This window comes from Lacerta agilis, chromosome 9 (assembly GCF_009819535.1).
Source record: "Lacerta agilis isolate rLacAgi1 chromosome 9, rLacAgi1.pri, whole genome shotgun sequence".
In the NCBI taxonomy this organism is placed as follows: domain Eukaryota; kingdom Metazoa; phylum Chordata; class Lepidosauria; order Squamata; family Lacertidae; genus Lacerta; species Lacerta agilis.
The window spans coordinates 22,416,697-22,430,130 of NC_046320.1; the positions used below are offsets into that span (position 1 = coordinate 22,416,697).

General features: G+C 43.9%; 1 protein-coding gene across 1 annotated transcript; it reads right to left on the bottom strand.

Moving 5' to 3' along the window:
• Positions 1-3,064: 3,064 nt before the first annotated feature.
• On the bottom strand, positions 3,065-13,162 carry FRG1 (FSHD region gene 1). The gene is made up of 9 exons (XM_033160789.1): positions 13,051-13,162; positions 12,054-12,121; positions 10,310-10,432; positions 9,594-9,648; positions 8,054-8,168; positions 7,118-7,222; positions 6,028-6,119; positions 4,700-4,810; positions 3,065-3,102 (listed from the first exon to the last, which is right to left on the bottom strand). The coding sequence occupies exons 1-9, from the start codon at positions 13,110-13,112 to the stop codon at positions 3,066-3,068; spliced, it is 768 nt and encodes a 255-aa protein (XP_033016680.1). The 5' UTR covers positions 13,113-13,162; the 3' UTR covers position 3,065.
• Between the last annotated feature and the right edge of the window lie 272 nt (positions 13,163-13,434).

The following is a 13,434-nucleotide window of genomic DNA, read 5'->3' on the forward strand; positions in this document are numbered from 1 at the left end:
CGCTACTGTTCAAGAAATACATGCTGGTTTTAAATGTTTGTTTGAAACTGGTTTGGAAGAATAAAGAGAGACTTTTGCACAACTTCTGGTGGGTGGTGGAGCTTTGTGTTTGTGTAGCCAGTGACACAACGCTGCTAAGCTTCAAGTGAAGGGGACTTCTATCTAAAGAAGCCCCACAACTAAGTGGCGGGGGGGGGGGAATGCCCCACTTTAGACTTTGTGCTTGTGTTATGTGTGTAACCTCTTTTGAATGCTGCTTTAAAAACCCTACCCACAAACAGAAAGCTTCCAACAGGCAGAAGTTTCTTAGCTCTGGTATGCTGGTTTCCCGTTTTCAGGGAGTTTCAAAGACATTGAGGTTTTTTTAAAAAATAAAAAAAGATGCAACTTTCAGCAGCCACTTTCAGCAGTCTATTACTGCAGTGTTTTTCAACCTTTTTTGGGCAAAGGCACACTTGTTTCATGAAAAAAATCACGAGGCACACCACCATTAGAAAATGTTAAAAAAATTAAATCTGTGCCTATATTGACTATATATAAAGTAATTCTCTTGAATAGGAATCAAATAAACACAAAGAAAGTATTTTATAATTACTTTATTATGAAATAATAGTAAGTAAACAGAAATATGAAAAATTATAAAATACTTTATTCAGTGCGCAACCAGGGCCTGTTTGGCTGAACACAAAGCTGATATTCTGGCTGGAATCGAAGAAAGACACACACGTAGCTCTTCGTCAACAGCTCTCAGTCTCTCTCTGTATTTAGTTTTTAAAGCAAAGGACTTGTTACTTTGCAGATGGGCACATGCCTCTGGTGTATCTCTCCATCACCACCTCACAGAAATAATATGTGCTTCGAAGTTTCCCCTCAGTTCAATATTCTGTCTGTTCTGGGCAAGGAGAATGTTTTTGAAACTATGCATTCCCCTCAATATTTAACAATAGGCAATGATCACATCTAAAAGAACAATCACGTTTTAAAGACTTCAAACTCTGAAGGATAAATAAGTTACAGGTCCTTCTACCTCAAGTGCCCTCTCTTATCGTGCAGAGTCTAGGTCTGGAAAGTTGGGAGGGGGGGTCCATGTGGCTTGAAAAGTCCAGCACTCTGCAGACTTCAGACCACAACTGGGTTAGTGGCACACAAAAACACAAAAAATTAAGCAGACTCACTGCCAAGGGCAGACCGACCCTCTCCGAGGATAGGGCACCTGCCCAGAGGTCAGCTCAAGCGGGCGAGAGGCCCTTTCAGACGTTTCTGCCAACAGGCTTGCACCACGAGCCAAGGGGTGTCATGTGACGATGGGGTCAACTTCGGGAGGTAGATTCCGAGCAGTTACTTTACGTAATGCAAAAGAGCCCTTTCGGATTTGCCGACACAGAGTTGCCTCTCCCACGCCCCGTCCTGGCACCCCGGATCGCCCCCCTCATGTACCCCCACCCAGCCACCCATAAATGGCAGGCAGAAAAAGCAGTTGCGCCCCCACCCGCAGGCACCGACCCCCGGCAGCTGCAAGAGCCTGATCGCGCTCGGAAGGCGCCTGGGCTTCCGAGAGCGCTGCTTTCCTCGTGGGTCCCGTCGAGCCGGAGAAAGCAGCGCCACAGCCCAAGCGGATCAGGCGCCGCCGTGCGGCTCACCTTTCATCGCGGCGATCACCAAGCACAGCATTTGGTGGCGGCGGCTGCGCTCTCGGAGCTCGCCGTGCGCCTCCTGCGCGCTCGCGGCGCAGCGTCCGCCTCGTCAGCAGGCACCTGCCAGCAGCCCCGACCGGCCCTCTCCGCTTCAGCAGCAGCAGCAGCAGCCTCTGCCTCCTCTGGCGCGCCTTGGCCCAGCTGAGGCGCCATTTGACCGGACCGGACCGCTCGCTCGCGCGCCAACGTGATTTTTTCCCACGGCACACCAGGCAACATCTCACGGCACACTAGTGTGCCGCGGAACAGTGGTTGAAAAACACTGTATTACTGTATATACCAGCTTTCCCCACCTTTCTCCCTATGGTGACTGACCAGGACTGACCCAGTCTAAAGAGAATGGGGCCCTCTGGTGGCACAATGCAGTATGTGCCCACTTGATCTTCAGATAAATATTTATTTTAAATACTGTACAGTGGTGCCCCGCTAGACAAATGCCTCGCTAGACGAACGGCATTCGCTAGCGGAAGGCTGCCCCGCAAGACGAAAATGTCAATGGGGCTGCCTTGCAAGACAAAAAAAATTTTTTCGTCGCGAAAACTAGCGGTTTGCATTGGTGCTTCGCTATACGAATAATTCGCTCTACGAAGACACTCGCAGAACGAATTATTTTCGTCTAGCGAGGCACCACTGTATACTGTATTGAGCCAACAGATGCAAGGCAATACAAGATATATTGATTTCTGAGTAAAACCTGCTATAGACCAGTATTCATACATTCCCCCACACTGCCATAAATTTCCCTTCATGCGCATGACAAATGTCTTTTTTGAAAACACCCCTGCCTGATATTTCCTTAAAAGGGTTTTAGAAGATATTTTTGAGGGAAAGTTTGAATGCCAGGCTCCCACTCTCAGCTTTGGCCACTACAATTTATAAGAAAGAATTTCATATTGAGGGGAAAATATGTCTTTTACTTGTTTACTTCACATGCTCCACCCAATGTCATCTTTTGTTGATTGTAGGTTACTTTTATGGGTCCAAAATGTGTGACCTCATTCCCAAATTCTGAGTAAAGATTTGCACGTTATTGGTTCTGTGCATGATGGCACCAGCAGATTTTATGTCTGTTGTGGAAATAAGGTGAACTGAGAAATGAGTGATTCCACCACACATTAAAATTGTGGGAATTTGTCCAAATTTATGCATGATTATAGTTCATGGTAAAAATCCAGGAGTGATGACAATATGGCACCAAATAAAAGCATGATCTATTCTCCATTTTAATATGAACACTTTACTTTCAAAAGAAGAGACTAAGTCAGTGTAATTAAAACTTACTTTAACAACAACAAAAGTTTTATTAAAAAGAAAAGAATCCACACCAAATAAAGGAAGTGAAAATGTACGGAAGGCCAGCTTCTGTTTTGACTATTTGCAGTATCTGTCAGCTTTCAATTTTGATCTCCTGCAAGACAAAGAGGGGTAGGGGAAAGGCAAGGTAAAATGATCGGTATATCTAAGTAATACAACTGTCACTAAAGTAGAATTAATACTGGCACACTTTTAAAAGCCAGAGGTTGTTCATTATTAATTTCTATTTAGGGCAGGAGTGGCAAATTTATTTTGGCTCAAGGGCCATATTCCCCCTTGGCCAACTCTTCAGGGGCTGCATGCCATCGGTACGTGATGCCAAAAGTGGATGTGGCCAACTCACACCTTTGCACAGAACTTATATGTGTTGGAGATTCACTCCCCATGTGCAGTCATGGGTTTGTTGTCTATCACATGACTGGGTGTGTGTTTTGATTCCACAGGAATGGGATGTGATGTAGACAGGATGTTTGTCTTACTGTGTTTCCTGAAGTGGGATTATTGTCTTTTGTTCTTTCTCTTTGCTGTCTGATGCTAGAGAGAGAGGGAGCCATGTTGAAGTGCTCCGTGTGTGTTTATATGTAAATAAAGTAGATTAGCCAACATGCTGAGTTGCTGAGTTGTTACGCAACTGCGCAAACCTCTGTGGATCCGTGAGTGTGCTGATGTCTTCTGGCATCAGTCGCTGTGATGTTTGGGCTGAAGAATGCTTGAGAAGCTCCCGAACAATCCCCCAGGAGGGAGGGAATATGCCAGTTGGGCATGTGTCTCTGCCAGGGTTCTACTTGTGAGTAGGGCATCTCCTAACAATATGAAGCTACAGTCCAGTTAGCTTACCATCTCTTTGCCATGTAAACTGATGAAAAGCATGATTAAAGTTAATCAAAAGACGGAAGCACATTCTTTCTGCAGTGCTAAACAGCTGTTAACAGTCACCTTACGTCTGATAACACCGTTATCAAGATTGCACCGGATATGGACAAATAATAAAAACAGTGATGAGTATGTACGTTTCAGTATTGAAGTTCAGCATACAGAGGTACTACTCACGGCAGAGTTTACTTTTAAGAAGGCAATCAGCCACCGTGGGTTGTAATGCTCAAAGCCATCTAACAAAATGTTTTTAAAAATCCCTCTTGGAAGAGCTTTGAATAAGTGACAATTGAAGTAGCAGCTGCATGTAAGTACAGCTGCATGAAATCTGCCAGTATACGTTAGTATATTTTGTAGAATATGGCAGACTAAGGACAAGTTCATATCCACATGCCCACCACCTGACAACTGCAATGTCAAGGGATGGATGTGCACATGTGAAGCAGCCAGAGCTCAAAACAACCCAGAGCTTTTCCATCACTGGAGGCCACCATCCATTATCAATGCTTTACGTTCAGCTGAGCCCTTGTCTACACAAGCATCCAGTTAAATGGCTGAACTGTTGCATTACTTCAGAGTGTAAGTAGCAGCAGCTGCACACATGAACACTCCCCTATGGGAAATTGGGAACAGCTCATGTAGAAAAGTAGCACAGCACAGAGAGCGCAAGCCATACTTCCCAATAAGTTCATTTTCGGCATACAGGGCGTTTTTGTAAAACAGCTCTTATGATACTGTGTTTGCATGTTTGTTGTGTTTGCTAGCACAGCTGCTCAGCACATCTGACAACAGCCATCCCATTGCAATGGAAAGAGTACCTGTCCAACAGTGCCTCGTGAAAGGTGCCTTCTTTCCTAGCTTTTTTCAGAGCTTTGCTGTCTTCTTGGCTTACTTTTAGTTTACGGTCTTGAAAACTCTGAAACTTCTTCCTGGAAAGAAAAATGCAGAAGGTGAAGATCTTCAGCCTATATGAAATACAGTGGCTGAGTGTCGATAGGACTGCAGCCAAAACAAGCCCACTGAAAAATAAAAAAATGCAGGTTATCAGTGAACTCCAAGGGATCCAAGAGGTATACAAAGTAAAAGGGAGTGCTTTGGGGACTGAGCATGCCCAGTTGCCTCCAAGAACCATATAATGTGGAATGCTAGCTGGAAAACTGTTGGGTGTGGTGGGGTAGGGCAGTGAATTGGTCTGCTTTGAGATCCTTCCAGTTTGTGCTATCTTGGAGTAGGATACAATCCTGTTAGGGGTGAGGAAATCCTTCAGCAAGCTGTCGCAAACCACACTGGCAAACCTTAATAAGCCTATACCATGCATTTAAAAGCCTCAGTAAGGAATCAAAGAGGTATTGTGGGTGGGGGAAGAAAGGGTGTTGCATCTGTCATAAAACAAATATCCAAAATATTCATAAAAGTAATGAAGTTCCATTTATGGATTATACTAGGGATAAACAGCAAGACAAGTGGTGCAATGTATCAGGCTTGCATCTGAAAACAAAAGCACATCTCCTTGTCCTGTGAAATACAAGTTGGTCCTTAGAACAAAACCCACCAGATCCTCAGGGAGATTAGGCTGGCCTCAACTAGCCTGGTGGACTACTCTGCCCCAAGAGATCAGGGGCCTGCGGGATTTGACATCTTTCCGCAGGACCTGTAAGATGGAGTTGTTCTGCCAGGCCTTTGGTCAGGGCTCAACCTGACTCCCCTTCCCTTTTTGTATAAGAACTAGTACGAAAGAGGCCTCCCAGCATTCTCACAGGCCCATATAGGATCAGCGTACACAGCTGGCCCTGATGAGCATTTACTGTTCCCAACCCAAATCCTGCAGAAAGCCATCTAATTCAGATTTTAATTTTATCTTGACTTGTTTTTAAGAGGTGATTTAATTACTGTTTGGTGTTTTTTTTAATCAATGTTTATATTTGATGTTAGTCACCCTGAGCCCAATCTCGGCCGGGGAGGGTGGGATACAAATAAAAGTTGTTTATTATTATTATTATTAGATAAACTTTCTTCAGCTTTTTATGTTTAGACAAGGATCGGGACCAGAAGGTTTTCAATCAAGGAAACTAGGGGTTATTTGCACTCCAATACAACTTGCTTTTGTTTTATTTTAAATGATAGCCAAGAAACCCTTGTTACATACACGTAATTGATTTCACATTGCTTAACATTTCCTTGGTCTTCTTCCGCAATGTCATCCTTTTGCTTGGCTTCCTTTTCAGCACACGTCCTGATCTAAAAAGAAGCATGGGAAAAGACAGTGTTGTTTCACAGTTGGTTTAACTGAAAAAGTTCAAAGGCCAAAAAATCCCATCCTCTCTCTTGATATCATTCTCCCCTGATTTGCTTTTCAGTTTCACTGGACACTGAATGCAACAGTCACACACCAGTATGCAAAGGAGCTGCTCTGACAAAATCTTCTTGTAATGCCTCTGCAAATGCTTTTACACATACATACAAACTGAAGAAATATTATATTGATATATCACATTAGCAACAGTGGTCAATATAGTGGAACCCCGGGTTACACACGCAATCCGTTCTGGGTCGCCATGCGTAACACGGGCGTGCGTATCCTGAACGCACGAAAACCCCCCGAAAAAACGGAAGTAGCGCAATTTGAGCACTTCTGCACATGCGCGAAGTGTGCAGAAGCGTTCTGCGCATCCGGGGGTCGCACGCGCTCCGGAAACGCTTCTGGGTTGTGGGCGTTCTTAACTCAAAAGTCCGCAACCTGGGGTGTGCGTAACCCGGGGTTCCACTGTATGGGGTGACAGGGTGTGCATACTGCAAGGACTAGTCGGGGAGCAGGAAGAAATGGAGTATACTGTGTAAGAATGCGGCTAGGTTAGAGCACATCTCTCTGATGTCTAGTTTCCCCTGGGCAGGGTAGAGCACTCTGCTATGCAAATTGAAGCCCCTATCTACCTTCTGAAACAATGCAGTCTGAAACCCAGTTTGACTCCCCACCAGTTCTTTCAGCTAAAATCACTGAGACTCCTCCCTTCCAGTAAAAAAAGAGAGAAAAAGTTCAGAACGGAGGTGAATTTCAGTTTAAATGAATGCTCCAAGTTATCTGACCAGGCAACATACTCTTGGGTTAAACAATTATTTTGCCTGTGACAGCCACTGAAGAAGTTCTACATTGAAATGTCCCGCCCGTTTCTGCATTTTTCCTTTAAACAGTCACACAGACAAATATAAGAACTGCACATACAGGCCATTTTAATTACCTTAATCATTTCCTCGTTATCTGCAGTTTTACTTTTGGCTACAATATCGCCTTCTTCATTACAGCTGATAAAGCAGCTGTTTGCTGCTAACAGCGCCATTTTCCCCTGAAGGGAAAAAATAAAATCAAGACAAATTAGGAAGACTATTATTATGTTCCTACAAGAAACGTCTCACAATTTTATCCACTATTACTTCAACAGTGTTGAAACAATCCACTTCATTCAAAACCTGTTCATTTCAATTTAAAACTTAAACTCATTCTACATGTTGATTTTAAAACTTATGATGATTACAACAATGGCATTTGAGAATGCAATTCAGAATTCAAACCTGCTATTTGTGGATCAGTTTCCGCGCTGCATTTGCCAAGCTAAACATTATTTTTAAGGATATAAAACTAGTTCAGTATGACAGGATGAAACAGCCACTTCTGAAATTTTGATATGGCCTCTCAGTTAATGTTGCATCACTGCCATCTGATATCAATAAAAGCTTTTCTTCCACAGGTAAGAATCTGCCTTATACCATGTAAGATAATTTGTCTATCTAGCCACTTGACGTCTACAATGACAGACAATTGCTCTACAGCAGGCATTCCCAACCTGCGGCCTTCCAGATGTTTTGGCCTACAACTCCCATGATCCCTAGCTAACAGGACCAGTGGTCAGGGATGATTGGAACTGTAGTCCAAAACATCTGGAGGGCCGAAGGTTGGGGATGCCTGCTCTACAGAGTCTCTAGCAGTCTTCTTTTCCAGCACTTACCACCTGCTTTTAAAAAACTGGTATGAACCTGCATTCTTTGGCATGCAGAGAATGTCCTCTATAGCCAAGCTCTTGTCCGCCCCCTCACCCCAAAACATGAGCAGCTATAATCTAAAACCACTGCATTATGTATTAAGATATTATTTATTAAGAATGACTGCTGACACTTGCCTCTTGAAACACTGGCTCCCATTGCTCCCTTGAACCTATTGCATCAGAACGTCCAATAACCAGACCATCTGAGTTAATGCCAAGGTATTTACCATAGCCAGATTTCAATGCAATTCTTAGAAAAAGAAACAAATATGCAAGTTATGACATTGGGAATTGATTAGTTCACTATCAAGGGTTATGGTTTTCAAATTATGTTCCAAGATCTTTTGAAAGTTTGTTTTAATTTTAATTTTTCAAATTTCAGTTTTATAACAATCATGCAAATTATACAAACTTTCCAATAAAATACACCATTTAACTGCCCTCCGTGGTTTCTTATGTTATAGTTTGCTTGCTGCATCTTTGAATTAAGTCCAATTATTATTTAATCCCTTATATTTCTTTGACAAATTATGCTTAACTGCTTGAGTTAATCCTGCTAATGAATTCAATTGTTTACAATAGTTTTTCAGACAGTCCACGTATTTTGCCCATTCTTTATTAAAAGTTGTTTCTTCTTGGTTTCTTTTTCTTCCAGTAAGTTTTGCCATTTCAACATAGTCCATTAATTTTGTCTGACACTCCTCCTTGGATGGTGAAAGCTTGTAATCATAAGAGCAGTGCTTACTGAAATCTCAGAAGCCAGGAGTATTAAATAAGATTTCAGGTGTCTATTGTCCCCACCCTCATCTCTACCAGAAACAGAGCAAATTACCCAGAATAAGAACAAATAACATGAATAAGCTTTTTTAAAGGCAAGTTTGAGAATTAGAGCAACCTTGGAACAACTCTATTTTCCTTTGCAGAGAACAATTCTGCCTGATAATGTATAGATCACAAATGCATGCTTTATGATGATGGTGATGATGATTTCTATACCACCCTATACCCAGGGGTCTCAGGGCGGTTCACAGAATAAAATGAAGATATGAAACCACAAATACCTAACAACAACAACAACAACAACAACAACCACCCAATAGCCCCCCACCAAAAAAACCCCCAACACATTTTAAAATGGCATAGGATGTAAATCGGATCAACCGAAGGCCTGGTTGAAAAGGAACGTTTTTGCCTGGTGCCTTAAGGTGTATAATGAAGGCGCCAGGTGAACTTCCCTGGGGAGAGCATTCCACAGATGGGGAGCCACTGCAGAGAAGGCCCGTTCTTGTGTTGCCACCCTCCAGACCTCTCACGGAGGAGGCACACAAAGGAGGGCCTCAGAAGATGATCTCAGGGTCCAGGTAGGTTCATATGGAAAGAGGCGGTCCTTGAAGAATTGCAGACCCGAGTTGCTTTAGCAACTGCAGGGGTGTCGTGACCCAACTCTGAGTCAGAAATTCTTTATCCATGTGTCCATGGACATGCACAAGATGTACTCTACCACATTCCTTTATTTAGCTCTCACATCTAGTTTATCAAAGGAGCAAAACACTGTTTCTAAGCTAGGATTAGAAAGCAAATCTAAGGAAAGGCAGCTTGAAAAACTCTTGTATCCAGTAACCTAAGAAAGCCTGGTTAACTTAATAGTTAATATAAGGCCAAGGTGAATAACTACCTTGAATCTGAAAGTTTGACGGCAGTAAATTGTTCAGGAGGGTATGGCCCTTCATCTGGAAGTATTAAAAAGAAATTAGACACTCACACACCAGAGAATCCTGTTTTGAACTGCTGATGCATGAGAAGATACCAAAGACACTGGGGACATTGAGTTGTATACAATGTTAGTTATACTCAGAACAGACCCATTTAAATGGATGGATGTGACTAAGGGCAAAAATATTAATGGTTCTACTGCAAGCAGAACTCATTAATGATTTGTTCATTGTTTTGTTTTCCCATTCTCAATGCACACACTTCTCTATTTTCCATACTGAAATAAATAACAATCCACTCATATAGCAGTAGGATGTTTTTCTGATAAATGTATCATCAAAACAGTAAACATTTTGCACTCAGCTACTTAAGCACAAGTTCTATTTGTACAAGATAAAGACTACACTGGTCCAATTTCACAAAGCTGACAGCTAAATAATATGGTCAGCATAATTTACCCAAAAATAATTACTACAAATGAATAACAGAGATATGTGTGGGAAGGTTAAATATGTGCTCAGTCTGGAAACTCTTTTGGACTTATTTGGAAAGTTGGGTCATAGTACAGTTGGTGCCACAGGGCAATACAGAATCATCAAAATAAGTGAGGCTTACTTACCCATTCCAAAAATGAGATAGGGAGGGAGAACATTTCCCTCCACTTTTGCCCATACCAACCTTTATGTGGTGCTCCAAGGGTAAAAAGGCCATTGTCAAGAGCACTGATATAGGTTCCAAGACCCATCTCTATCGCTACGGTTCCTGTGATTTCACCAAAATTTGATACAGTCCACCACCCTTCTAATAAGAGAGGAAACAAACAAGAAACAATAACACATTTGTTGTTTTCTTCACAATTGTTTGCTGGGAATGTTTTGAAGAGACCAAGCAACAAAGCAACTTTTCCATCTTAACCCCCCCCCCCTTTTTAAATGAAGACCAAGCATAATGCACAATGACAGTTTACTTAATAAACTTAAAAACTGTTAGTGACAAGGAACAATTAAATAACTGAAAAGATCTTTGTATAATCTTTGGTTTGGGAAGAAACAAGTTCTGCAGTCTTGAAAGCTACCAAGAGCAAATGCTTCTGGCCAGGCATACAAGAAAGCTGCAGGACTCCTTTTTTGATCATAATGCAAGCACTCATGGTTTGGACTCCAAAATCACACTAGGAATTTTGAATACAATACAGATATAGCAATTCAAATAAGTACAAATATGACATTCTGGCTGCTTCCATCTACTTCTTTCATGCTCCTCTGAAGATCAGAGGCTGCTTAGAGCATATCTTGTAATGAGCAGTCTATGTCTTTCGATTTTTATAAGGGAACAACTGAGAGTCAGCATGAAAGCATGATGCAGTGGCTGGACACTTTGACCATGATTGGAGAGACCCAGGTTCAAATCCCCACTCAGCCATGAAGCCTACTATGAACTTTGCGCCAGTCACTATCTCTCAGCCAACCTTCCTTACAATGTTGATGTGAGGATAAAAGAACTATGTATGACACCATGGACCTACTGGTGGAAGGGGGGCATACAAAATCAATTAATACACAATAATTACCTGTATGCTATTTTTTAAAAGCAAAATTCTCAAAGTGATAGCCAACCACGGCTCAGCTTACATGTAAAGCTAAGCTAACCCATGGCTTGGTGCAAATGTTTGGGCTCCTGGAAAGGCGGTCACAGCTGCTTTGCTCATCCTCCAGTCATTTTACTGCTATGCTGAGCTAAACTGTCATTTGGCTTAGTGTGTCATCTGAACTAGGGCTTGCGGTTTACCTCTTTCCAAGCAAACCACAAGCTGTAGCAAAGGTTTGTCTCATCCTTTACAGCTCATAGGTTGTTTGGAAGGGTTAAGCTACGAGACTGGGTTCAGACGACACACTAAACCAGAGGTTTTCAACCTTTTTGAGTACACAGCTCCCTTGACGTTACTTCTGCAGCACCCCTGTGGGGCTCAGGATCCCAGTTATGTCACCCCTTGCCTGCAGAGCTGGCAGCCTGTCACTCTTTTTCAAACACCCTCCCGTGTGGAGTGTTCCTCACCCTCCTCCCCTCTCCTTGGGAGTCCTCCAAGTAGCTGCTGCAGCCACCCCTGATCTCTGAGCTGGCAACCAGCACCCCCCTGGCCAGCCCCAGAGGCACTATTGGTCTGGGGAGCTTGTAGCCAGGGCTGCTGCAACAAACAGCTGTGCAAGCCTTTGGGAGGCAGAGATGCAAAAGGACATCAGAGGAGGGAAGGAAAGAGGGACAGAGATGAGTGGCACCCAAAGGTGCCACAGCACACTGGTTGAAAACCACTGCACTAAGCTGAGCCATGACTCAGCTCAGGGCAGGGCAGCAGGAAAACAACTAGGGAGAAGCAAAGGACCACCAGTGTTCTTCATGTCCCTTCGTGGAAAAATGAGCTTACCAACAATATCAAGTTTATCCTCAGCATCTTCATCTCTTCTCCGTTTTTTATCTTTGTTTTTCTTCTTACTGCAAAATGACACAGAAGGGAAAAAAATCAATTGCATGCTTTGCGTATGATACGCAATCCCCAAACAGGTACTACCAAGTGAAACAAGCATGTTTCGTGTAGGGAAAGATGTGCATACCGGAGAAGCCCAATTTATCACAAAGGCTGCAACTGAAATTGAACGACTATTTTGATTCAGACAAGGCACGTGTTTTACTCCAGGGCTGCAGATGGCATCAGTGCTAGGACCTCCTCAGCCCAAAACGGAAAAGAGTCTGGGAGAAGTGTGGAGGGGGGGGTATTGGGTTGCTGTTTTTATTTTTATTATGTATTTTGTGGTTTTATATCTTGGTTTTATTCTGAGAACTGCCCTGAGACCCCCAGGTATAGGGTGATATATAAATTCAATAAATAAGAATAAGAATAAGAATACAGTAATAATAATGTGCAACCACGATTTCGCCTTAATCAGGAGACAGGCTACTTACAAAAAAACAAAAACAAAAAAACCCCCGAACTTCTGAGTCGCGAAGCGGAGATTCTGCATATAGAAAGAGGCAGCACAGAAGGGGGGAAGCGCGCAAACCCGCTTAGCCTCGACCGGGAGCTTCCAGCAGGGCTACTCTTTCGCTCTTAAAAAGCACGACACGGTTTTTCCGCAAGGAAGAGACGCCGGGGTTCAAAGGTCCCCCGTGGAAATCGTTATCTACTGACGCCGAAACTGCGCCCGCCCGAAATCACCATCGTGGTGGTGAAATGCCTCTGAGCATGTGCAGAGCGCCTTCCCCTCTCCGCTACGCGGAGAGGGGAAGGCGCTCTGCACATGCTCAGAGGCATTTTACCACGACGATGGTGATTTTCGGAACCGGCAACCGAGGCCCGGACTCGAAGAAAGAAGGCAGGATCCCACCTTCTCTTCGCAGCACCCGACCCGGAGGAAGAGCCTCACCTTTTCGATTTCGTCCCCTTCAGAACCAGCTTGGTTCTTCTGACAGAAGAATACTCCGCCATGTTTGGCCGCTTCTACGGAAGCCGAGGAGGGACAAGCTCCGCCCCCCCTCGGTCTTTCTTCCCACTGTCGTACGGCGGCCCTTGAGGGACACGCCGCGCTTTTCTCCTCCGGACCGGAGGCACTTGGGACGCGACGCCCTTGAGACTTGCCGGTTTGTTTGCCCCGAAGGCAGCGAGGACGGCAGGCGGAGGGCGAGAGGGCAACCTCCTGCTTCTCCTCCTGCCGCCGCCTCGCCCGCCCTCCTGGGCCAGAGGGAGAAGAGGGAGCCGGCAAGCGCCCGCGTTGAGTCAAAGCAGCAGTGGGGCGCTCTTAGGGTTTTGA

Coding starts and splice junctions, on each gene's coding strand:
- FRG1 (XM_033160789.1), bottom strand. CDS start 13,112: ATGGCGGAGTATTCTTCTGTCAGAAGAACCAAGCTGGTTCTGAAGGGG. Junction 12,122..13,050: donor AAGGGGACGAAATCGAAAAG/GTGAGGCTCTTC, acceptor GTCATTTTGCAG/TAAGAAGAAAAACAAAGATA. Junction 7,223..8,053: donor GGGAGCCAGTGTTTCAAGAG/GCAAGTGTCAGC, acceptor TTTTCCCTTCAG/GGGAAAATGGCGCTGTTAGC.